General features: G+C 39.6%; 7 protein-coding genes across 10 annotated transcripts; 3 read left to right on the top strand and 4 right to left on the bottom strand.

Moving 5' to 3' along the window:
- Nucleotides 1–2867: 2867 nt before the first annotated feature.
- LOC108556726 (F-actin-uncapping protein LRRC16A) lies at nt 2868–13033 on the bottom strand. Of its 3 annotated transcripts, XM_017912936.1 has the most exons (17): nt 12961–13033; nt 11494–11591; nt 7799–7849; nt 7284–7723; nt 6958–7217; nt 6703–6890; nt 6374–6633; nt 6164–6315; nt 5280–6109; nt 5046–5221; nt 4767–4989; nt 4654–4674; nt 4367–4565; nt 3836–4306; nt 3534–3761; nt 3306–3364; nt 2868–3036 (listed from the first exon to the last, which is right to left on the bottom strand). In XM_017912936.1, the coding sequence occupies exons 1-17, from the start codon at nt 12995–12997 to the stop codon at nt 2929–2931; spliced, it is 3801 nt and encodes a 1266-aa protein (XP_017768425.1). In that variant the 5' UTR covers nt 12998–13033; the 3' UTR covers nt 2868–2928. The 3 variants fall into 3 exon arrangements, with proteins under 3 accessions (XP_017768425.1, XP_017768426.1, XP_017768427.1); XM_017912937.1 differs by lacking the exon at nt 4654–4674; XM_017912938.1 differs by lacking the exon at nt 3306–3364 and having other exon boundaries at nt 2931–3036.
- Nucleotides 7880–9395, bottom strand: LOC108556728 (DNA/RNA-binding protein KIN17). Its single transcript, XM_017912940.1, has one exon. The coding sequence runs from the start codon at nt 9202–9204 to the stop codon at nt 8038–8040; it is 1167 nt and encodes a 388-aa protein (XP_017768429.1). The 5' UTR covers nt 9205–9395; the 3' UTR covers nt 7880–8037.
- A 514-nt stretch (nt 13034–13547) lies between the features above and the next one.
- On the top strand, nt 13548–15505 carry LOC108556727 (glomulin). Its single transcript, XM_017912939.1, has 2 exons — nt 13548–13637; nt 13778–15505. Exon 2 carries the CDS (start codon nt 13806–13808, stop codon nt 15471–15473), a length of 1668 nt encoding a protein of 555 aa, XP_017768428.1. The 5' UTR covers nt 13548–13637; nt 13778–13805; the 3' UTR covers nt 15474–15505.
- Nucleotides 15506–15941: 436 nt separating this feature from the next.
- On the top strand, nt 15942–16507 carry LOC108556723 (ubiquinone biosynthesis protein COQ9, mitochondrial). The gene is made up of 3 exons (XM_017912932.1): nt 15942–16142; nt 16198–16407; nt 16472–16507. Exons 1-3 carry the CDS (start codon nt 15942–15944, stop codon nt 16505–16507), a joined length of 447 nt encoding a protein of 148 aa, XP_017768421.1.
- Nucleotides 16508–16685: 178 nt separating this feature from the next.
- LOC108556729 (suppressor of cytokine signaling 6) lies at nt 16686–18551 on the bottom strand. The gene is made up of 3 exons (XM_017912941.1): nt 18463–18551; nt 17840–18396; nt 16686–17775 (listed from the first exon to the last, which is right to left on the bottom strand). The coding sequence occupies exons 2-3, from the start codon at nt 18242–18244 to the stop codon at nt 17242–17244; spliced, it is 939 nt and encodes a 312-aa protein (XP_017768430.1). The 5' UTR covers nt 18245–18396; nt 18463–18551; the 3' UTR covers nt 16686–17241.
- Nucleotides 18552–18659: 108 nt separating this feature from the next.
- Nucleotides 18660–24607, top strand: LOC108556725 (probable helicase with zinc finger domain). 2 transcript variants are annotated; one of them, XM_017912934.1, is made up of 6 exons: nt 18660–19149; nt 19221–19405; nt 19956–20262; nt 20620–21139; nt 21203–22238; nt 22297–24607. In XM_017912934.1, the coding sequence occupies exons 1-6, from the start codon at nt 18813–18815 to the stop codon at nt 24385–24387; spliced, it is 4476 nt and encodes a 1491-aa protein (XP_017768423.1). In that variant the 5' UTR covers nt 18660–18812; the 3' UTR covers nt 24388–24607. The 2 variants fall into 2 exon arrangements, with proteins under 2 accessions (XP_017768423.1, XP_017768424.1); XM_017912935.1 differs by lacking the exon at nt 18660–19149 and having other exon boundaries at nt 19329–19405; nt 19925–20262.
- Nucleotides 24608–25253: 646 nt separating this feature from the next.
- Nucleotides 25254–26101, bottom strand: LOC108556724 (uncharacterized protein C16orf52 homolog A). Its single transcript, XM_017912933.1, has 2 exons — nt 25848–26101; nt 25254–25675 (listed from the first exon to the last, which is right to left on the bottom strand). Exons 1-2 carry the CDS (start codon nt 26038–26040, stop codon nt 25488–25490), a joined length of 381 nt encoding a protein of 126 aa, XP_017768422.1. The 5' UTR covers nt 26041–26101; the 3' UTR covers nt 25254–25487.
- Between the last annotated feature and the right edge of the window lie 133 nt (nt 26102–26234).

The following is a 26234-nucleotide window of genomic DNA, read 5'->3' as shown; positions in this document are numbered from 1 at the left end:
AAATAATATAAAAAGTAATAAGAAAACCATATTATATAAAAAATATGATGTATAAACAAATAGATACATAAAAAAAATATGAAAAAAAAAGGATTAATAACAATAATAATAAAAAAAATATAAAACAAAAGAATGAAAAATTAAAAAAATAAAATATGGTTTAATAACAATAATAAAAAAATATATAAAACAAAAGAATTAAAAAATTTAAAAAAAAAAATAAAAGATGAGAGAGAAAATGGACGTTCCATTTATTCCTCTCCTGTAAAATGTTATAATGATGTTCAATGTGCAATGCAATTTTATTTTTATTGTAATTATAAATGTGTATCGTATTTTTTAATACGATCTTATAGATTGTGTAAATGTATATTTCGTTCACGTTTTGGTTCGGGTGTGTGTCATTTGTTTGTGATCTTCTGTTTCAGATACCCTAGATCATAGCATTTCCTTCTATCCTAAATTTCCCTATTTCCTTTTTAATTCTTCCCGGGTGTGCGGTCGCGCGTTTGCTCTCATTTGCTGTGAATGAGAGCAGCGGCTTCCACGTGGCCGCATCCCCAGGTGCAAAAGGTATATCACCTTCTCTCGAAGATGATAACCAGGTATCAATTCAAGCGCAAAACATAGCCTCTGAATTGTTACAAGACCGTTTCGCATATAACCTTCACGAGGTTGCACCTGTTTCATACAGAATATGTTACGGATCTCGTTTTAATCCACTAGATTTACCATACGCTGGTTTATCTATGGGATTAAAATTAAATTCTATATTTTTAAATCCATCTAATTCATCAGATATACACGTGTTTCACTCATTTAATTTTTACACAATATTTGTAATTGCAATAAATTAAACATTATAGACAATTTCTAAATTTTCAGAATAACGTTAATTACAGTTTTGGATAATCTATAACTTTTTTTTTTGTTAATTACTTTTAAACAGTTTGTTAAAATTTCAAAATCTATTTTTTCGCGATAGGTAAAGGATTGAAAGAAACGAAGAGGTGTAGTGAATGAACATTTTTTTATTAATTTCTCTTTTATGCTTTTTCTTTAAAAAATAAAATAAAATTGGGGGGAACGTGAAAAATTTGTTATAAATTACAAATACGGTTTCGTGTTAATTAGTTTTGTAAGTTCATTTGGAAGCATCAGTACGTTGCGTCTTTTTTTTGTCTTCTTTTAATTAATTTAAAATGTTATATATGAGAGAAAGGAAGAAAAACACTTTGTAAACTTAAGGTTAGTTAAATATATCTACACACGAGTAACAGAACAAAAAAAGAAATAACGTTGGGCCGATGAGAAAATATCAGCGTTTTCTCGAACGGCTCGCACAATCAAATATAATATAAAAAAAATAATATAATAATAATAATATAAATCATGATCCAATAAGCTAGAGATCAGATATCACATAAACATTTAAGCTTAAATAAACAAGGAAAATATATGGAAAAATTAAAAAAGAAATAAAAAAAGTCGTTCATACATATACGTACAATATATATATAATCATAATAATAAAAATATGCAAAATGATAAGTATCGTTAATAATACACTAATTGTAATTGGCAACTACAAACGGGACTGCAAACTATAGATTATATACTGGCTGATTTTCTTTCATTAACACTTCTTTTTTTCTTCTAGTTGACTTGCAATTGCTTTGCATTCACAGATCGCAGCAATTGGAAGATGATTTTCCCATTCCGTTCCCGACCTTAACAAGTAATAATCATACAGCGAATCGCCGCACTCTTCAATCCATTATTATATATATATATAATAATGTGCGTCCGAATATTTACATCGTCTACCAAAAGAACAACTTGGAATTTGCGTGGGAGCATTCGTAATACAATATACATTTGATTTTATTTGTTGTTTAATACGTGAACGTTACTGTTAAATACATATCATTATAATTGGAATGTGACACAATGAAAGGAATAAACGTACGTACGAAGGGTTCTCGAAGCAGGTGAAGTAAAATTTACCAGGGGCATGAAATTTCCACCCCTCTATAAACAGCCTAAGATTACGTTTCTCGAAACTGATTGCACACATTTTACACAGGTTGATTTTTGTTTTTACATTAATTGAGATTTACACACATATTGTCGATGTTTAAAAGGCCCACCCATAGGTTCAAAAAAAAAAAAAAAAAAGTACACACTTGAAGAAATACAAAATAAAAGCCACAGAGCATAAAATTGATATTATATCGTATTATATAAATAGTTGAACACAACAAATGTATAAATAAATGCGCAGACATTACGACGAATTACACCAAAATCATCGATACTAAAATCAATAATAATACCATCATCATCATCTTCTTTAACATCACCCCTTTACGTACAAATATTATTATTATTGCATTGCACCGAAATAAATTAAACGAAACGATATAAAAAAAAAGAAAATGAAGGGGAAAAAAATAATTAAAACTTATGAAACAAACAAAGTATTTTCACTCTAAAAATATCACATTTGGGGGGTGGTGGGGATGGGGGTTGAGTTTTGTTCTCTCTTTTTTTGTTTTGTTGTTTTCTCTGATCTGTTTCTCAAAATATTTCATTTTCCTTCACGAAAATTAATCGATTAATATAACCTAGTAGAATAATCACTTAAGAAAAATAGATTGTTTTTTTTTACTGTATTACAATTTGTTTGTTTTTTTTTCTCTTCTTTTTCTTCGAATCTCTAGAGTCAAAAATAGAATATGTATATATATAGTTCCTTACTAATTATATCCCTTAAGTCTTAATGTATGTATAATATTTATAATAGTTAAATATCGTGGGAAGAGAGGCAAATCGCGCGTTATTTTTTTTTTTAATTTTTCTCTTTGTTTTTTTTTTTCTTTTAATATCTCCAAAAATATTGATTCGCTCTGTAACTTTTAAAACCTATCACCTACCGAAGTGGGCGTCCTCCGTGCCCTTGCAGTTAAAATTGCTGTCTCTCCTCCGCTCTATGCTACCAGTACTCAACAAACGTCCTCTATCAACCACTATCCCCTGGAAAAGACACAGAAAAAGGAATAAATAAATTGATGGTAATATTTCTCACAGTTACACTACACGAAGAGTTAGATCGAGGGTTAAAAACGTGTAAAGAATAAACATATTAGAGATAGCGCATATATAATTATATATGATAACAGTCGAAACATTGAGAATCGTTTATTATCTCTTTGAAACCATTAATAATTATCACTCTGATTGTGTAATCTTTTCGACTGTTACTGTATATAAAATAATAACTGATGATTGAAATGTGTGTGTACCTTATTCCTGCTAAGAAACCGGAAATCCTCGCGTACGGGAAAGTAGCTCTGCAATAACCCTTTCAAACGAAACCAAAACAAATAAAAGCAACGAAAAAATAACGAGGAAGCAACAAATAATAAATAAATAATTAAAAATAAAATAAAAATAAAAAGGATGAGAAAGCAAAGTGGAGATGATCGAGGCAAAAATCGTTCAAGGTTCATTTGTACCGCCGGTACACTAACCTGCTTTCTTAGCCTTCAAATCCTTGACGATCTTCCTGTCGATGGATGACGATTCGGAGCCGCCCCCGTCCAAGGCATCTCCACTATCCGGAGTGTTACCAGTGGATTGGGCCGGCGAAGAACCATCGCTGAGCAAAGTATCGCCGGATTTGTGATGTTCTGCGTTGACCATCGACCACGGTCTGGGTTTCGGCGCAATGGCCGGTCCCGTTTTCGACTTTCCATCATCTTCAACAACAACAACAAACAAAATATAATATATATATAAATCGTGCACCTTTAAATTAAAAAAAAAAATGTACCTGTTGTGATGGTTCGGGTTATACTTCCGCATGGAGAAACGTCGACGTCAGTGTCGATGCTCTCCTGCGACAGCAGGCTATCACCGGTCGCGCGACGTGTCAAAGGTGAAGCCGTGTCCACCCTTCTAGCTGCCGCCGGCGAGTACTTCTCCAAGTTATCAGTCGAACGGGATCTCGGTGCGGGTATCATCAGACCCTTGAGCTGGGGCGAGTTGCGCGCCAGTTTAGGCGTTTTCCTGCCCTCGCTCAGTGCCGGCGATGAGTAATCCCTGCTCGGACTTTCGCCGCTGCCGTCGCACATCGGCGGAAGCGAACTGAAGCCGCCGCAGTCATCCGATGTCGGGGTCACCGAACCTGGCCTGAAGAACGTATCCAAACCCTCCTTAAGATCCGGTATACCGGTGTCGATGACATCGCTCGGCCTGAGCAGCGGCCGAGTCGGTGCTCGCGTTTTCACTCTCCTCGGGCGACCTAGAACAACAACAACCACCATTCAAAATATCAACAATCAAATTTATAAAAATTACTGACCTTTAACTAAATGTTGCAGCTGATGCGTGGCGTTCGGCAGTTCCGTAACAGAATCCTCCTCCTCCGAGTTCCTCGGCAAAGAAGGTAACAGGCTTGGAATATCGTCAGCCGACAATCCTTCTACGCTGTCCACGACCGATTTAGGACGTAACTTGCGTCCATGCAAACTTTTCCTTTTTATGGACAGATGCGGCGTCGCCTAAATGAATCCAAATAATGAATCAAAATCAATACGTAAATAATTACTAAATAAAAACTAACAAACGAAAACACTACCGTGTACTTACGAGATTTAAATATTCCAATTTCTGCGTGAAACAGTGCAAAAACGTATGGTTTTTCATAATGTTAATTAATGTTAATTTAGTAGTTAAGCAATAGAAACATTTGTAAATCTTACCAAAGGCGAATGATCCGACTGGTGGCTGCTATCCGTAATGGAAATATCACTGGCTCCGTGCCTCGAGCTATCCGAACTGCTGAGTCTCGATCTTCTCGGCGGTGAATCGATCCTGATACCGGTATTATCACCTAACAGCACTTTGTAACCGCGCATCAGGGTTTCAAAGACTTCATCGGTTATTTGTTCAGAAACGTAGGAGGCAATCATCAAATTCAATTCACTGCAATATATATTTAATGTTATGATTCTTAAGAATTTAATTTGAGCTAATCTTACCCTAGTTTATTCATAATATCCGTTCCGGCTTGATGCTTAATCGAATTAGTAATAAACTCCAAGGGAATCTGCTTTTTGTTCTTGCAATCGCGTTTAATATCTTGCATCACGTGATTATCGTTCAGGACATACGGACATAATTCCTTGCTGCTCTTCAGCATCTTCTCCGTTATAGTCTTTAAATAGAAAAAAAGATTATTGATTTATATTTATTTCTTTGAATTAGAGACCGACCTGCAAGTATTCGTTGACGCAGGAATGAACATCCGCGGAGACTTGCTGCAGCTTAACTTTCACTGGATGCACTTCGTCCTTCTGCTGCGCAACCTCCTGCAAAATACCGAACAACCTCTTGCAGTTATCGGCGTCCTGCATCACTCCACTGGCGTGATTGATATCGTTGTTGGTTGCCACCGAATCCGAGCCCAAGTTCTTTATCACGTCGTTGGTTTGGTTCACCAGACGATCCACGGCGTGCTGCTTCGAACTCAGTAAAAATCCGGGCTGCAGAACCTTCATTTTCTTCATATTATTCTTACGCGGCGACACGTTTCTGTTCAGCAGCTCCTGGATTTTCCTCATCACGTTGTCCGCCCGATCCGCGTTGGCCTTCATGCAGGGCGTGATGTCGTAAATGGGGAACGGCATGTGCTGCACGGTCTTGTTGCTCTCCAGCGCGTACGCTATATCGAAATATCCTTGCAGAGTTATGTTGTTCTTGTCGTACAGTATGGACTTTAACTTGCTGTTGATCTGGAGCGCCTTCGCCAGAAGTCTGGCGCCCGAATCACCGATCATGTTGCCGGTGATATCGATGGACTCCAAACACTTGTTGTTTCCCAAAGCGCTGAAGAAGTTGTGCAGGTCCGCTTTCAAGCGACAATCGGGTATGCAAAGAGTCTGCAGGGTGCACTCCTCGTCTTGGATGATTTGCACTACGGCGTCCATAACCGTAGACACATGCTTAGCCTTCATGTTTGTCATATTTCTGCCCATGCTCAGATGTTTGAGCGATTTGTTCTTGCTGATGGCTATCACCACGGCCGCCAAATCTACATCCATATCTACAAAAACAAATCAAATCAATCTTAAGATCAACACTAAATCTAAATTCTTACTGTTCTCGGAGATATCCAGGCTGGAGATGCATCTTACACCGTGGATGCAAGACTCGATCACGTGAGCTCCTTGCGCTCCCAGAGAATTGTTGCTCAAATCCAGGGTAATTTCTTTGGTAAATTCATTGCACGCTAAACCTAATAACAAATTTCTGAAACAGAACGCATTTTATTTTCAATTTCCCCATATAGAAAATTGTTTGTTATTACTTGAGAGCTTCTTGAGGCAGTTTGCAATGGGCCATGTTCAAGTACTTCAAATTCAACGTAGTGCTGAAGAACTGTTTGAAGGCGATCGGAGCTTCTTTACTTTTCTTACTGCTGAATGGATTTCGTGACACGTTCAGATGCACCAGATTCGTGGTGCAGCCTTTAACCAACGACCCAAAAACACTCTCCAAGATAATATCAGTTGCCGAAATATCGATGTAACTCAAAGCGTTCGGGTGTCCGAGGAATGTATGCAGATGCTAGAGAATAAAAAAAAAACATATAAGTAGTTGTTGGTTAATCAATCGGTGATGTATATCAAGATTTACAGTAATGTCATCCTTCAAACTGTTCCCGCTTAAGTTTAAGTAGGTGAGAGTATTGTAAAGGCTGCTTCTGTTATTCAGTAGATTAGACAATTGGTTTATGCCCTTCGGACTGAGGCTGCAGTGCGACAGGTTGAGATGAACCAAGCCCTTGTTCAATTCACCAATGCAAGCACCCAAGTTAATAGCACCTAAAAAATGTTATGCGTTAATGTTATGATTCGAATGCTTCGATATGACTGATCACTACTACTGCACCTTTATCTTCGATCAGATTATTGGAGAGGTCGATCGTGTGCAGCGGAATTATCCTGTTGGACTTGATGTTGCCGGTCAGTTTGTTGATGAAGTCCGCCTTAAGCGTCAGGTTGTCCAAATACAGTTCCTCCAGGCTCAAAGATTTACGCAACACGTTGAGCACCTTCTCCATAACGTCGTGGGACAGCTTCACGTGGTTAACACGTAATCTGGTGAACCACGTGTTGTACTCTAAAGCGCTAATTATTGGTATTAAATCTCTGAAAGAATGGAACGATTAATAATAATAAGAGTTATTGAAGCGGTGTTTTTTTTTTTTAATTTACTTCTGATCCAAATGATCGAAATCCTTGAGGCAAAGTTCGCGCGTGTTCAGAGATACGTAGATGTTGTCCACGTCCCAGGCGACCTCCTCCCGATACGGCATATTAAAGTAGTCGCACATGCATGCGTATTGCGTGGAGAAACCACCGCACGGTCCGACCTCTCGAACGTTGCTTCCGACAGCTTCTATGTCCCTTAATACCTGAAGGCGCGACGACGGAATCACTTCGATTTTCCTGATTATATAATGTAGGGACACCGTTGGGAAGATGTTCCTAATGGCAGTGGCTAGAGCGGAAATCATGCTGTCCACCTCCTGGCTGGACGTGGAATCGTCTCCGGTCAGGAAGGAGTAAGTCTTCTCGTTCACCGTTATGCTGAGCTGATTTCCTCGCTTGCTTTCCAACGCCTGGATTTCCAGGTAGTGAAAATGGCAATCGATCTGAAAACACGCGCAATTTGCTCATCAACATTTATCGCTTTCACATCAGCAAGCAGCAGCAGCTCGAACACTTACTCTTGTGGGAACTTTTGCCGTGAGAAGGAGGATTCGACATGGTGAAAACACCTGAAATATAACAATAACCATTGATAAAAACAAATCTGTTAATTCTCTCTCTCTAGTATTTTTTATTACATCACATTTATTGTATATCATATTGTTACATCGTACATTTACAATTATTAGCAAGTAAATGGGGGACTAAATGTTTGTTTTTCATTTAATTATTTACAAAAACTCTTTTATTAAAAATATTATTCTTGGTCGTCGATTTTACAAAAGTCTTCGTACTCGATGCCCTTGATTTTCCTTCCTTTGAGCACACCGCATTGGATCTCCAAATCCGCGCAGTAATTACGCTCGTCAATGTTCAAGAGTGTAGCTGTTTCACGCCGATACGCTCCATTCACAATCTTCACCAACTTCCCGATAGCCGGTATAACCGTCTCCAAATGCTCCTGATCCAACTTGATCTTCTTGCCGCCCTCCAACAGCTTGACAATAGCGCAATACCTATCCTTGACCTCCCTAATCACGCCTTTAGCCTTATAATACTCCTCCCCTAGAGACTTTGTCATAACCTTTACCACAATGCCCTCAGTCAACCAGTAATCCTTCCGATTATTTTTCTCTTTCCTCTTTTCCTCCTGCTCCATCAACTCTTCCATAGCTGTCCTCTTTCTATCCTTGGGTTTCTTGAACACATCATCAGAGGATCCACCAGGTTTCACCAATTTATTAAGTGGTGTCATACTGGAAACCATCATCATCACCTTTGACTTTGATTCCAACTTAATATCCAGTGCAAGCTTTTCCTCTTCATTCTCCCTAACAAATTCCGTATACATTGGCTCCGACGTTTCTCCACCAACCTCTTGGGCATGTTTCACTTGCTTCTCAATAAACTCCAATGTGCGTTCCTCATCGTCCTTATCCATTTTAATTTTTTTATTTTTCCTCTCCTCCTTGGCAATCTGATCTGGATCTTTCTCAACGTAGGTAATATACCAACCCTTCTCAGTCTCATCAATGATACATTTTCCAGTTTTCCCAAGCCATTTAACGAAACCAGTCAGTGTTACCCATCTGGTGGAGTTCATATGGACATGATTACGATCAGCAATGTACTCCTGATACACCCTATTGGCAGCAACGCGTTTCGTACCAAACTGTCTCCTTAAGATCTGCACAAACTCCCTACTCAGCTCATAAGAAAATTCATCCATGTACTTCTTTGAGTTGTCAGCAAACAGCAGCAGCTGCCGCTGATGTGATTCAGACATTGTGTGGCACTTGAAACCGTTCTCATCTCGGCACTGCTTCGAACACATCTGACAGTACCATCTCAGCTTCTGAAGCCCCTTCGCTTTCATCTTGTTAGCAATGTACTTGGGTGTTCCCACCTCTGCTTTCTTCCCCATGATGATAGTTTGTTGTAAATATGTATATTAAAATAATATATTTCCCGTGATATATATTCACATAGAAAAACAGTTTGGAAAATTGTTGGAACTACCAGAAAACTGGTTATAATAATAATAAACAGGGAATAACAGAAAATCTGTCATCTGTCAAAACAAGGTGCGAGCAGAGTTCCCAACGTAGCAAAGTTAAAAGTTACTAAACGATGTAAAAAAAAATTCAAAACTGTTTAGCCGCGGGTATTTCCATCTTCCAAGTAGAAATTAAAGGGAATTTATATAATCTAGCAATGTTTTAATTACAAGACAAAAGTATGAAACTTTAATTAAGTTTTATTATTGATGAAATAAGCTTAATTAATTAATCACATAAAGGTCTAACTGAATTTTACAATTGGAAAACAGTTTCTAAACTAAATTGTAACAATTTATTTTAGCTTTGCGTTAATATGAAGGTGCGAATGGTATGATAAATGTTTGTAATTCAATGTATGTGCGAGCAGAGAAAGTTTCACAAATATTAGCAGTCCTATCACAGCGGATTTTTTTAAAGAAATGCGCAAAACATTGAAATTTACGTTGAATAGCAATTTATTATTAGTATTTTTAAAGAATAATGCAGCAAAACAACACCGAAGACAGACATCAAACTAATTAAGGGAAGAAACTGGGATCCGCGAAGCAGCCTCGAGCTGCAGAGATCATCGTCATGCAACATAGAGGAGACAAGATAGAAACGCGCAACATTTGTTATTGTTGGAACAGAAGAAAAAAAGCTCGGGCGCGCGCTTAATTAAAATGGGCGAAGTTTTTAATGAATGTTAATTAAAATCTGGGCCATTTGCCCAGAAGGGATCTTGAAGGGATCTCTGCCGCAATTAGCGTCTTGGGAGACAACTTGTGACCCGCAGCATGACCACCAATAACAACTACGATGATGATGATGATCAACAACAACACCATCATCATAATCGGATCGCTGCCACCCATCGCCAACACGACGTTTCTGGATGATTCACTCCAGCAAATGGAAATTTAAACTGGCCACAGTTGATCATGTACGAAGGTCGCATTTTATTAGTGCATTGAAATAACAATAATGGAAGAAACAAAACCGAAGTAGGTGTGCTCGCTCGTTCGCTCGCTCGCTTCATGTATATTCTGTACATTGTATAATAACGATGTTAAACTGTTTTAAAATGCACGCCACGGAAAAGAAAATGCAAAGGCGAAGCAACGGAAGAAATTCGACGGAACATCGCAAATTACAAATCGCGGCTAAAAATAAAATCGCACGCATTATACGGCAACCTCCACCGGGGCCTGACCCCTCGCTGCTCCCGCTTTCTAAGTCGCTCGAAACAAACGAATTGAGGTATTGATTTTACTATTACTTTTTTCTCTCTCACTCTCTCGCGCGCGCTTTATATATCTATATGTGTGTGTGTTCTTTTTTCTTCTGAAGCTGACCAATTGCACCTGCCAAAGCGACTAATTAAGTTTGATTAATTGAAACTTATCAAATGGAACGTTTTCTCGGTCTCTTAATAACTTACGCTGTAAACGACGCCTTATTGATTATTTCTCTAGCTCTACCCATAAATCCCACTGCATGTCTTCAGCAGATTCCTCCTTCCAAATGAAACTCTCAACAGCTACAACGAAGTAATTAAATTTGACTCAATCAACTATGTTTGACCTCAAACATCGTCATTCTATGAATTTGTAATTATATTACTTTGCAATTGTTATAACAACTGCGACTTTGGTAATTAAAGAAACCTTCGTATTCGGAAATAATCGTTAGCGTTAACAAGTTTCTTAACAATATAAATCGCACACTTAAGTGCTCATTGATTGAGTTTAATATGACTAAAACCGCAATTGAAATTGTAAAAAAATTGTTTTGGCGAGGGCTCAGTCACAATGAGAATTTGCGTTCGGAGATAGCGGTTACCGTAAAGAAACAACAAGAGCGCATTGAGTCATGTATATGCTAAGCAAGCCGGTCTCGTAATCGTTCCGGGAAATTCGACGACAACTTCGATTACACGCAGAAGAAACAAACACACAAGCGGGAGTTGCGCAAAAATCATAATAAACTTATTAAAACTCAAGTTTTTCATTTCGACCGAAAATCGACTCGCTCGAACGTCGACACACACATGTTCGAACGTAAGCGTAATCAAAATACATGAGTGAGAGAATTATAAGGACAAAAACTATAATCTTATTAACTGAATAACGTATAATCTGTGGGGAATAACGCGGGTTCTTTTTTTGACTCACCAGCACTCGATTTTCAGTCTTATCGCCCTTCGTCTCCAATCGGACCACATTTTTGAACAGTATCTTCACCTGTTTTCCTAATAATGTTTTCACACTTTCTGCAACAGAAGAAGAAAACGCAATTAAAAACTACTACAAACTACGAGCAAATTCACATTTCCACACATTTTCAATATTTATTATTTTTTTAAAATAAATAGATTTGATGAAACGATAAACACAATTAAGCAGTAGAACTTAATGAAAATTGAAAGTAATGTAAATTATTTCAGTGAAAACTAAACGAGTTTTACACATTTTACCTAAATACTTTTTCGCCTGCATGCTTTGTAACGACGGCAGGTGATTAGTAATTAAAACCCGTTCGGAATTTTGAGCGAGGATTTAGAATGCACTTGAATTTTGCTTTGGCAAAGTTTGTACGGAACGCACCGCACCTTTTTCATTTGATAAACATTTCAAACGCATTGATAACGTCTCTATTAATAATAAACAAACAGTCACAGAAAGAGACAATTCTTCTAATTTTATATATAAAAAAAACATGTCAACTGATCATTAGAATTAACTGTTACGTTTGGATTCAAATGAATTAACAAATCCTTTAAGAACAACGCGTTAAACTCGATCAAATTATTGTACTAGAATACAAAATTGCAGATGTACATTAATAGATCAAAATAGTAAAAATAATCAATACGAGGATGAAAGATTCCAATAGTTTGTGTTATGTCATCAGAACATCAGAAGATCTAATTATAAAACAAATAATACGGTTTCGTGATCCTTGAGGCACGACAGACCACCGTTTTTTGTTTTCCTTTTCCTGCACAGGTCATTTTTAACATACCCCAACGTTTTCTTTACCTGCGTTTACAGTGAGTAATAAAACCGATAAATGGTCACAATTTTACAAATGGAAATTCTTCAATCCTATAGATTTGATTGTGTTAAATAGAATAAATAGAAATTGTCAATATATTCATATTGGAGTTTTTGTATTGTGTACGCAAGATTGGTTTTCATTGTTAAAAAAAAAAAGGATAAATTGAATGAATATGTTTAGAAATAGTGTTGATATCGATAATTATCGGATCGGGCTGATGTGGAAGAGGCAATGACTTGGAAATACTCGAATGGATAATGAAGGTGTTTATAAACAAGAAGGCTCCTGTCAGATATAAGTCAGCGAACGTGAGTAACGCACGTCGATAGGAACAACGTATTTAAATTAGATTAATTGATTGGCGGAATTGTTTTTGACAAACATCATCTGACAAGCAGGCGACGATTCACCAATTACACGGTGCGTATATATAGATCGACACTCCCCTTCTTTCCTGAAAGAAAGGTGGGATTTGTAAACATTCGTATCTGATTTTTCAGTTCCTGAACGCACGTATTCTGTAGTCCGTGCATCCGGAGGTGCAGGGCTCATAGGACGGACGGACGGACACGCACACTCACCATTCAAATCTTTAGTTAGCTGAGATCTGGTCGACATAATTCGACGAAAGAACTGAAAACTAATGGCACTAGAAATACACAGCGAACGCTTACAGAACCGCACCGCATCAGAGTAGTGCGTCCATCACCACAGCTCTATACCCTTTTCAATTCAAAAACTCCGCGAGAAACACGCACACATCCATATACGTACACATACAGCACAAAAATAATATCAACACGCACGACCGTCAATGACCATCTCTTTCCTCTTTCTCTGCTGCTGTCTCGAAATCAGAGAAACACCATATCGCATCTGTCACCTGTGCCTGTGTCAAACAGATTTTCTGGTTACTTTCGCCGCATCCCGAACTCACGTTGGCATCACTACACCAATCACATAAAACAAAACAATTACAGCCAACGCAAATAAACCGATGATAACTCGAGTAAATAAATTTCGAGCTTATAACCAAACCTCAATTAACAATCTGCTAATCAATTGAAACCCAACTGATAACCCATGTTTATCACCAGTTGGCAACAGTGAACGTTACCGAAAAATTTTCGATAACCATTTTATATATATATTGCAATTTTCAATAATTATTAGTTCGTGAATGATAGACACTTATACTGTCCCACAATTATTATGTCTTTGACTGCCCTAATTTGCACGGCCCGCAACAACTTGAGACGTAAGTGTCCTGAAAACCGAAATAACCTCAATCTATTTTGCTTTTTTTTAAAAAAAAAAATATAAAACCAATTGGTTAATTATTTGTCTGTCAGTTTGATGAAATGCAAAACACAACCATCAAATTAACATTTTTTGCAGTGGTTTGAAGCGATTTTTGTATTGAAAAATGGCCCAAGAACAGTTCCTGTCTCTGCTGCAGACGGCCCTCCTCGAGAACGATACGGTCGATGCGGAGCGCCTGATCAACTTGCCATCGAATCAGAGCGTTATTAAGGAACATCTTTGGGAGATTGTACCTAGTATAACAGTTTACATCAACTCCGAAGCGGATATTGAAGAAGACGTTAGATTGACGCAATGCGTTGATCTGTTGGATCTTGCTTGCAGCAAGTGCAGCAGTGAAGATATCATCTTGGCTTTACACAAGGAGATCAGTGATTGCGATGATGATGTTAAATACGGTTACCTGCTCAAGCAATTGCACAAGGCTTTGGTGAGAGAGGAGGAGGTGAGGCTGAAGTACCAAGAATTTGCTTTTGGAGCTGTGAAGGGTTACCTCAAGAAACTCCCGTTGCCGGACAATCTGAATCTAGAGAACAAGGAAAGGTTTCTCATGGATACAGACAGGGATGTCTATAGGATATGTGATGTTTACACGAAAATCAGCGAATTTTACAGCGACGAATTGATTGCCAAGTTCGAAACCAGTAGAGTATTAGTTTTATATCTGTTGCATCTATTTGGAACTCCGTTGGTTTATTTGGATTTGATCTGTTTGAATGAGACGAAAAGTCGAGGGAGATTGTTAGCGGAAAAGATTGTCGTTAGAGTGGCCGAAAAGTGCGACGTATTCAAATTCTTGTCTGATAGGAAATTCGAAAGCAACTTGGGAGACATCGATAAATTGAGCCTTCTGAATTTCTACTATTTGATTATCCAAGAAGATATCGGTGGATCTCTCGTACCTAAGATCTACGACTCGCTTTACTTGCTGCAGAATTGCCTTGGATTCATTGCGCAAGGATTCGAGCACGAACATCAATTCATTATCGAGAAAAGTTTACTTTTGGTTACGAAGCTTTTGGCGTTGAACAAGCACAGGGAGTTGTCGCATTTGATGTTAGAGGATCCGGTTCATCAGCAGTTTTGCACCGGAATATCGAAGATAATAATTTATTGCCCATTGAAGAGCGATCGGCAGAGGGCTTTGGACGTGTTCAAAACGTATTTGCTGAGTTTCGATACGCACGGAAGATATTTGATTATCTACAATATGCTGCAGTTGTGCACGCACAGCGGATTGAACGGCTTCATGACGACTATATACAAAGATATGCTCGCGGAGGCTTTGAAGTCGGACCAACTGGATTCGCATTTCTCGGGAAAGAAGTTCCACAACATGCTGAAGATGTTTACGAATTTGCCGAAACGCGAGGAGAGCGATCTGCTGGAGTTGGCGGATCTGATAGTCCCGACGTTGAATCTAATTCGATACCTAGCTATAAGAGACCGCGCCAATGTTACCGGCATCTGGAATCACGTTCGCGAATTTACCGAGGAATATTTAGAACCTCTGACTAAAGGTTTGAGGTTGTCCCGGGCGCATTACAATTTAAAGATCAACGAGTTGGAGCAGGAGGCGGCCAAAGGGGACGATTGCAAACGGAAAGAATCATCTAAAGTGTCTGTATCGATTGGCGGTGGAAATCTGCCAGAGATGACTTCAGCTCAACAGATGAACGTTATGAATACCTCGCTCACGGCGTTCGATGTCATGGGTAGCTTGTTGACGAGAGTCGTCGAGCTAGTTATATTTAAAAATGTTAAACCTTAATTTTCCTGTAATAAAATCATACTATATTATTATTTTTTTTGAGTCATTTTTGACACCCCTGTCCTCTAGAAAATACGCATATTGCATGTTAGATTTTTCTCATTTCAGTTTCTTGTGTTGTGAAGGTGACGACGACGACGGCGACGAGAAGATGCTCCAGTCAGAAGCAGGATGATAGCGATAGCGCCAAGTACGAGGAGGATATTAAGAATAAGATATTGGATGCTTCGTTGCCATTCGTCCACGATTTGGGATGGTCGAAGGAGGCGTTGAGTGCGGGGGCGGAGTCTGTTGGATATCCTGGTATAACGCACGGCATGTTCGCACGTGGGGGCGGGGATTTGGTCATGCATTTCCAGAAGAGCTCCAATAAGAGATTAGTCGATTTTTTAAAGAAGGTAACGTTCGCTCAAATGCAATTACTACAAGAAATAATAATCGTTTTAAAATTTGTAGCACCGAATAGAAATGGGCGAGAAGCAGATTCCGCCGGTGGAATTCGTGGAAAGCGCGTGCAAGGAACGGTTGCAGATGATCGTGCCGTACATTTCGAAATGGCCCCAAGCCATAGCCATCATGTCTTTACCTCCAAATGTACCTACAGCGTTAGCGACTCTTTTAACCATGGTCGATGATATATGTTACCACGCGGGAGATAGATCCGTTGATGTAATTGATCCTCTTTCCGTTTCTATAATTGTATTAATATGTTTTTATTGTTCAGTTTCAATGGTACGGACGAAGGGTCGCACTGGCTGGAGTCTTCAAAGCAAGCGAATTGTATTTATTGCAAGACACTTCAGCGGAGCACAAAGAGACGTGGAAATTCTTGAACAGAAGATTGACCGAAGCCGTCCAACTTCAAGACATTTTGAACAAATCCGAGTTCATGGGACAAGGAGCCAAAGACACAATTTCCGCTGCTTTCACGACGGTAATCTAATCTGATGCGTTTTTGCAAATAATTTGCATCTGTTCTTATTTATTGTTTGTTTCAGGCGAGAAATATATTAGGATTGAATAAAGCGACATAACCAAGTGCTATTGTATAAAATATATTTAGGGTAGGTAAATTGTTCTCTCTTTTTTTTTTCTTATTGTAATTATATAACGTTTCTATTTCGTTGGACAAAAAATAAATGTTTACCGAACAATAAAAAAGAAAATTATTTTCTTGTTTAAATAATTGTTTCTTGTAACCTATAGAAAAAAGTACAAATAGGAGTCCACAATTTATATGTAGATATATATATATATTATTTATATAAAGTCTAAATGTTCATTATCACAAAATTCCCATACAAAAAAATCTCTTATATACATGGTGCACGAGAGACGTACGTGTAGCGTAGTAGAAAATCGATTTTCAATAACAAAGATGATCATCTTCTGAGCAAAATTTCTCGGTTCCCCCCTTTTTTTTTTCTTCTTCAACGATCAAAGAATACTCGTCGAAAGTAAATCAAAAGCGCAAAAACAAAAGTTAAATATGTAACAATCGGTTGTTCGATAAATAAATTAAATATTGTTTCGTCATTCTTAATTTAATGCAAAGCAAAATATTTACGTGAGAAATGCGATATTAATTATCGAGCAACCTTATTTTTGATAATAATAATAATAGTAATAAGAAGTAGAAGAACACGTCCAGTTGATCGGCGGCATACTCCGATCAACATTGCACAATATGCGGATAATAAAATATGAATATAGATAATATAATTAAATAATAAAACAAAACAAAAATAAAAATAATCACAGAAAACCTTCAGTATTGTCCTTGTTGCAAGTATCCCTTGACGCTGCTCGGCAGCGGCAGTTTTTGTATGTTGCCCACGTTGATGTACTGTCGTATGGTGAAGCGACAGAGGTATTGCAGCGACCTCACCTCCATGAACCTGGAGACCGGTCGCATGAAGCGCACGGGGTAGGAGGGCTCAGCCTCGTCACGCCCCCGCGAATAGCAGAAGACACTTTCTTTGGATATTCTTATCGCCTCCTCGATCAGATCGGAGACGCTCGCTCTGCTCAATTCGTCCCCGATCGAGAACTGCCCCGGCCTATATTCGATGTGCGAATGCATCGTGTGTCCGTAGCTTCTGAAGCTGATAGTGAATATGTGCCTGGATGAGCTGGAGTCCCTCACCAGGAACGATCCGTCTGGCAGATCATGGAGCTTCGCCTCGGCCTCAGGTTTGGTGAGAGGCCCCCAGAACCATCCGAATTTCGCCAATTTGATTTGCTCAGTTCCCAGGCTATTGCTTTCCGAATTGTTTGGGTGGCCCACATTTGAGCACTTGGACTAAAATAATAGCACATAAACTATATAATTCATACAAGTACAATTTTACTATTATTATCATTACCTGGTTCAATTCACTCATGTCAAGGTACTGGGATATGTCGTCGTCGTCGTCATCATCATCGTTGTAAAGGTCAGAGGGATTTGAAATGATGGTCCGTCTGGGTATGACAGGAGGACCAGTGTTGATGTGGTTCTGATTGTTCTCATCGACAGAGATTGAAGGAGCAAAACCCACCAGGACAGGATCACTGGCTACAACTCTTTGCTTGTTGGACTTGCTGTTCCGGTGCGAGTTCCATTTCTTCTGCAGGCTTTTAAATATGCCCTGATGTCTGCGCGATGAGAGGTCATTGTTTGAATTGTTGTGCGAGTGCTGCGACTGTTCGCCGCCGGAATCCCGTTGCGACTTTTTCCGATTTAGAAATATGTTCAAGAACTTCGATTCCTTCTTCTTTTCTTCCATCATTTATCACGTAAACATCACTATGGGATTCTGCATAAATATCGTTTCTATTATGCTCCCTTTTTATTTATCCTCTCTACTCAACTGATTTTGACAGTTCCATAAAAGTGACCATAACCTATTGCATTCTAATTGGATTGGCTGGGACTGTCCATCTGCAATGGATTAACTCGTATTAGATAGAATGTGCTTGTTGCTTGATTCAATTCGTAAATACTCACAGATTGATGGTAATTTATTATTTATAATTACGTTGAAAATGTTTATCCGCGACGAAGTTGTCTTCAGTACATTTGCAATGTTTATTTTTCTTTCTGTTTCTGCCATTGGTGAGCGGCGATGGTGGAGGAGGAGTTCAGACAGGGTTACCAATGTTATCAAACTGTAAACAAACTGTCCAAAACTGTCATCATTCACGTATTCAACTTAGTGTCAAAGCAGTAGATATATATCTGTTTAATATACAAATAATAGAGAAACAACGTGTTTCCGGCGTTTCTAGGAAGAAATCAGAGCTCCAACCCGTTTGCATGAGAAAAGTGGATGCCGGTCGTACCTTCTGTACGTTTGAATGAATGTTAGTGTTTCGGAGAACTTCGCGCGAGGATCCGGAAAAAAATGGTCATCGCTGATGGAGGCTAGAGCTTTTGAGTATTTAGCCGCCAAAGACTGGCTGAAAGCTATCGAGATTTTAAATGAACTGCTCGCATTGAAATACCTGAACAAATCGCAGATCATCACGTTCCTCTTCGCGAGGACGGACTGTTTCAGGGGCTTGGGCCACAATGAGGCAGTGATCACAGACTGCCGAAGACTCTTGCAGTACATTGATAATGGAGATCTGCAGGGTGGTTCAAAGACTCGAGTCAGGTTGATCATTGCTCTCATGTATTCACAGAGATTTGCAGGTAAAGACGAAAGAAGAAAGGTGAAATCCAATTGCATGAGATACTTATTTATATATATTGTTATGTTGCAGAAGCTGAATTGGCTATACAAGAATGGGTGTCTTTTCATATTGGACCCAATCAGAAGGAGGCCTCTAAGTTCTTGGAGCATCTGCACAATGAAATTCAGGTCAATGGCTGTAATTCCATTGAGTCTGAGCTTGCTGCTTATGAGCAGAAACTGAAGACATTTCGCATGGACAAAACTGATCAGTCTGTAAGTCTTTGCATTTGATTCTTATTCTCATGGATCACACCTATTGAAAAATTGATTGATTGCAGAAGGTCATGCATTTAAGTTTTTCAGAAAATTATAAGATGTAAATTAGTTATTAGCTTGTGATTTTGTTTTAGCCTGATAAGCATAACATTTTCTAGTGTTTATTTAATAATTTGTTGCCAGATTTTATGGTTTCATTATTAGCAATATCAATAGGGTTTTGTTTCTCTTGTGGAATTTGTAAATATAAGAGTATTTGTTATTGATAGCACGCATTGTGATAACTCGTTTATCCCTTATGGTTTTCTGCTGTTAATTCAAGGTGTGAGAAAACATTAGCCACTGTAATGGCAGCGAATGTATTATTTTTTTTTTGTAATATTGCAGATGATATATGTACATTGATATCACACATTTTCGAACCATTAGTGCTTGATCAATGTAAATAATACAACATCACAATCACCGAGTGTACGCGATCTATGCTAATATCACGCATTTATATTTGTTTTGCAGGAGACTTGAAATTGATTTGAAATTCTTTTAGGGGTTTGTGTGCACGTATTGCAGTTTGATGTTTAAAGATAAGGCAGATCTGCGGGCGCATTGTCAAACGGACATTCATCAGAGGATCATTATGTCGGACGAGGGGCGGGATTGGAAGTGGAGGCCTCCGCCCCGAGGATCCTCGATGGAAACCTATAGACTTTGCGATTCCTTCTCGGAGACCGGTCAATGTCGCTACGGTCTCCAATGCGTGGAGGCTCATGGAACGGACGAGCTGCACGAATGGCGCGAAAGGATGAACTATAGAAGGATGAGATTGCAGCGAGCTTATGAAACTGAAATGTATGGTGAGTTATGGTGTATATATACACATTTGAATTCAAATTTCAAATCTGAATAATTTCATTTCCATATTAATTAATTATTTGCGTCACTAAATGCCAAAGCGCGTATACGTTAATATTTAATTTCCGTATTTTTCAGGTCGAATAAAAATGTTGTGCTTGATAAATTACTGAAAATTGTTATAAAATTTAATATTCGTTTCGTTGTGAAATATGTAGAAATATTGTGTGAGTTTTATTATTCTGAAAACATAAAATCAATATATGATTATTATTGTTACTAACTTGTAATTGTCATGAAGTTGAAGAACATATTGAATCTATGTAAGTGTAGTGTTATAAATTTTGATTTATTTTTAGGTAAATCTTACACGGAAGAGTTCATCGAGAAGCTGATTCAGACGACGGCGCCGGATAAGGTAATGCGCGACAGTATACCGGAGGTGAACGACTTGTGCTCCAGTAAACTGTCCATATCGATATCAGCAAAGAACGTGAATCATGTCTGGATGTTCAAATTGGTTGCTAACAATTGCGACCTAAAAGCAACAGCACTTCTGATGGACGCGCACCGGACGTACTTCCGTATTATCCGGCTGCAGTACGCCGTCGGCGACGACTGGAAGGACATTGATATATTGCCGAACGGACAGGAATGGATCCTGAAATCGGAGAACAGGCCTTTCGGGGAATCTCCCACGTACAGAGTAGCCGTGGCATTCTGCGCCGATATCTACGGCACGTTCAGGCAAAGCATAGTCTTCGATTTTGGTACGCAGCCGGTCCTTGTGAAGCATTTGTGCGTTGATGTAATACCTCTAACAGACATGGAAAAGATCAACGAGATTAGAAAAGAAGTGCTTCTGTCCAGCAGCGAAAGGTAAGCGCCATCGCTTCTTACTAATTGTTGATCGAAATCGATAAATATATGTATTGTATGTAGGTGGAACAGCGCGAATTCAGATATAGTGAACTTCTCGTCAGAATTGGTGGCGTTGGTGCCTTCGTACGGGAACACCGAATGCGAATGGGCCAAAACACTGGCCTCTTCCTATCCGTGCCCGCAGTCGGACACTTTCGTGTTTTCTCAGGCTACCATCATGGAGAAGAGACTGACCCAGAACAATTATCGGTCCAGAATGCACGAGTTGCTCTACGTGGAAGAGATGGCACGATACGAGCATATAGCTAGATACAATGTGAACACGAAGTTGATGATCATCCATAGCTATCTACTTTGTCCAAACAGCACTGCCAGCAGTACAGCCAAGTATTCGAGTTGCGGCGAACTCTTCGCACTGATGCACCTAGGAAAGGACTTGTCGGAGGATACTTCAGCCGGCAGATTAATACTCAACAATTGCACCACGATACTATTATCGCCTGATCCGCCGGACGCCCAAGGCAAAGTCTACGAGGCTTTAATCGAGGATAAAGGAAAGACAATGATATACTTGAGATTATCTGCGAAGATGGTGTCCGCGCTCGGCCTGGAGGCCGACCAAGACGTCAAGTTCAACGTGCAGTTTCAACTCAACCGAATACCGTACTGCGAGTGGCATTATGCCATAGATAAGATTCCTGATTTCAAGCTCATCTTTCCGGACACCTACCTGGAACCGAACATACCGTGGACTCCGTCCCGTCAATGGTCCAGCACGCTGGACCCTCGTCTGAATCTCAAACAGAAAGAGGCGATTGTCGCCATCACTACACCGCTGTGTGTTCATCTGCCACCAGTATTAATCATCGGGCCCTTCGGCACCGGGAAAACGTTCACATTAGCGCAAGCGATCAAACAACTTGTATCCGATCCCGAGAACAGAATCCTCATCTGCACGCAAAGTAACAGCGCCGCCGATTTGTACATAAAAGACTATCTCCATCCGTACGTTGAATCTGGACACGAGGAGGCGAGACCTCTCAGAATTTACTACCACAAGAGATGGGTTGCTACAGTCAATCAAGTTGTTCAAAAGGTAACCTAGAGTGTTTTCATACATTGAATTAGTTTTATTTTATTAACGTATGTTGCAGTATTGCATGATTGATTCGTCGCCGAGCGGTCGAAGTTTCCGTATGCCAACGCTCGAGGACATCCTGAAATATCGAATCGTGGTTGTAACATTATCAATATCGATGTATTTGGCGACGATGGAATTGCAGCGCGGTTTCTTCACGCATATATTCCTGGACGAGGCCGCACAGGCTATGGAATGCGAGGCAATTATGCCACTGGCTTTGGCCAACCACAATACCAGGATCGTACTTGCCGGTGATCACATGCAACTGAGTCCTGAACTGTTCTCGCACATCGCCAAAGATCGAAAATTGCACGTGAGTCTGCTCGAAAGACTATACGATCATTACCCATCCGGGTTTCCATGCAAGATTCTGCTGTCAGAGAATTATAGGGCGCACGAGGCCATCATCAATTTCACTTCGGAATCGTTCTATGACCAGAAGTTGATTTCCAGTGGAAAGCAACCCAGACACGAAGTTTATTATCCCTTGACATTTTTCACTACCCGTGGTGAGGACGTGCAGGATATCAATTCCACGGCATTCTACAATAATTCTGAGGTATATGAAATAGTTGAAAGGGTGTACGAATTGAAGAAGCAGTGGCCGTCCGCGTGGGGAAAATTCGATGATCAATCGATTGGTATAATGACGCCCTACTCTGATCAGGTCTTGAGAATAAGATCGGAGCTGCGTAAGCGACAGTTGTTCGGCATATCGGTGGAGCGAGTGCTGAACGTGCAAGGCAAGCAGTTCAGAGCAATTTTCTTGTCAACCGTTCGAACGAGGAGGACTTGCAAAAACGGCGACGACTCTGACTTTGGTTTCCTATCCAACTCAAAGTTACTAAACACTGCCATAACCAGAGCTCAAAGCTTGGTCGCCGTCGTCGGCGATCCGGTAGCTCTTTGCTCAATAGGTAAATGTAGTAAGGTTTGGGAGAGGTTTCTGCAAATCTGCGAGGAGAACAAGAGTCTCTTCGGTATCACTTGGTTGTCGCTGAGGAATCACTTGGACGGAGTGGAGCTGAAGAAGACGTACGTTTTGAATCCGCTGGCGCCGGAGTTTATCCCCCGTAAATTCAAGGAGAACTACGTCAGGGCTCAGCTGATACCCGAAATCAATCTGCTGATCCCGCCACCGTTCAGGATACCAATAATTGCTCCAAATTTCATACAATTCCGACCGGCAATCCCGTGGGCTTTTGCGCCACCTCGTCAATTCCGACCTGTCATGCCGCAGAAACCCCCGGAAGACATCGCCAACGTACAGTTTGCCAACAGTGTGCAGCAACAGGTTCCAGAGAGTAAACCGCTGCCGCTGCCGCCGCAGCCGCAACAGCCCATCAATCCTCTCAGGGATTATATGAGTCTACTGCCACCCAATACGACGCTTGCCGATATGATTTTGAATCCGTACAACCAGCAACGTTGGTACTTCTACTTGCTGGAGACCAAAGGGCTGGACGCTGCAAAGAAGTTCGAATATCTCATACAGACGACCACCAACAAGGACATTGTGAAGACTCCACCTATAGCAGTCTCCACCGTCCCTGCCGCCGCAGCTGCAGTTCCTCAGATCCAACCTATCCAAGCGCAAGCACCACCCGCTCCATCTGTTACTCTTCCGCCTCCCGGCTTCAACTTGCCCCTACCTCTGTACAAACGCCAAAGTGTTAAAGAATCCACCAACAACGTCTTGCACCATCAACTGGAAGGGCAGCCGCTCCTAATGACTGATCGACACATACAATCACATCATCCTCCACCCCATTCACCTTCACGCATTTTGCAACAATTTCACCATCAGCAACAGCCGCCGCCGCCGCAACAACAACAACAAATGCCACAAGCAAAACCACCGCCTGCTCACTGGCAACAACAGCAACAGCAGCAGCAGTTGAACGTGGAATTCGCGAATCTGAATCTGCAGGCGAACGCGAACGGCGCCGCCAGCGAATGCCCCGACGAGGTGCTGAAACGTAACAGTTACGCGAGTGTGGTGAGAATGCAGAAACCTTTCGACGATCAGGATGGCAAATTGGTAAACGGTGTTAACAGTTGTGAGAATGTGGGCCAGGTGCCCAGACTCTATCAGTACTTCTAAACCCCACGACCCAAGTGACCATCACGGTTATATTTTAATATATCTGTACATTAGAGTGGCGTGCATGTTATTATTTTTTTTTTACATATGTAAAATGTATAAATAGAAGATGACAAGACAAGACAAGAAAATGGGAAAAGCAGACACACACGCAAAAAAAAAAGTATAAAATGTATGTAATAGCTACTATAGAGAAAAAAAAAGGATCAAGAAAAGAGAAAGTGACAAAAAAAATGAGAGAGAATGTTTTATTAAAAATCTAAGTGTTTTTAAAAGGAAAATCATTTCTTAATATATATATATTTAATAAATATATATATGAATGTTTAAAAAAAATAATAATTAAGCAAAAGCAAGTGAAATGATTTTTAGGAAATGTTGTAAATTTTATAATGTAGTTGCAATTTTTGCGATCACTGTGAAACAAAAATAAAATGAACGTCGTTCCATCACCCCTCCTCGTACAAGAAAAAAAAAAACCATGTTTCAACTTCTTCGTATACACCACTAATTGATGTACAATACGACACACACACCCCATCCACCCGACGATTATCCCGTTATCCACATTATCCAAGACCACTTTAGTAGTTAAACAAATAATGATGAAATGAAGACAAGAAAATAATAATTAATGAATGGAATTCCTGTTATATACTAGATGTCTATTATGAACTGAAAACTGAAACTAAATAAGATTTGAAATAAAGTTATGTAAATTCAATTGAATTTTTCTGTATTTTCCCCATTCATACCGTATCCTTGCAATTACAGACAGTATTTGTATTTTCAAAGTCACTTGATAAATTTTACTTACCATGTTTTACGTATTTATTGAACGAAGGAAGGAAATGATGCAACTATGGTAAAAACGAACATTCAACTTTATTTTTAGACAACTTAATTAACTAGATAAGACATTCAATAATATACTATGTATCTCGTTTATCACAGACTTATAAAATATAACATATAGAAAGAAACTGATCCGTTACCCCTTACAATAAGAAGAAATATAAAGAAGAGAAAGACAAAAGTAAAATAATTGTGTTTAGAGTGTTAAGACATGAGATTGCACTAGTCATGAGAGCAGCGCGCATCTAGAAATGCGGAAGACATACTTTTCCAGCGAAGAGCTCAGAGATGACGGTGATCCAGAGAGCGAGCACGAACAGGATGTAGGATATGCCCACCTGGTGACTGTTGGGCAGTTGGTAGGGTTGTCCACCGATTTCATCCACGTGGAATCCCATCGGGAATATCACTGCGGCCAAGCAGAAGAGGACCACTGGGAAAAATAAATAATAATAATGCATCAGCAAATCGCTTTGGGTAATTTGATTTTATGGTCGCACACAGATAAGAGAGAGAGAGAGACCAAGGCAATTGTAGATGGAAATTGCGTCGCAGTGTGCATCTGTGTCGAGTGTTGGATATGGGTAAGTTCGAAGATTACTTACTTGCTGTGAAACCCACCCATCTGGCGTATGGTACGACGTTTCTGTCCCAATGCGAGGTGGCTAAGAGTATGATCGTGGTGGTGCTGCAGATGCACCCAATGAATATGCAGACCAATGCAAGCATCCATTCGGGTTGGAGTACAGGGGTGAAGCACACTTGTGGTCTATTGTACAGGGTCATGCATGTCCACATCAGTCCCAAACGCGTTTCACCTGCAACACAATGTACAATATACAATGATTGTTTTTTTTAATCTATTTATAATATTATTCCACAATTACAATAAAACCACATATCTCGGTGGTCTTAGAAGAGTATTTAGAGCAGCGTTTTCCAAACTGTGAGGCGCGCCTCCCTGGGGCGCGCGTGTTCAAAGTTTAAAAAAT

Source organism: Nicrophorus vespilloides, unplaced genomic scaffold (assembly GCF_001412225.1).
Source record: "Nicrophorus vespilloides isolate i.1.1-1 unplaced genomic scaffold, Nicve_v1.0, whole genome shotgun sequence".
Classification (NCBI taxonomy): domain Eukaryota; kingdom Metazoa; phylum Arthropoda; class Insecta; order Coleoptera; family Silphidae; genus Nicrophorus; species Nicrophorus vespilloides.
Note: the sequence above shows the minus strand (reverse complement) of the source record. Positions and strands in the feature narration are given on the sequence as shown.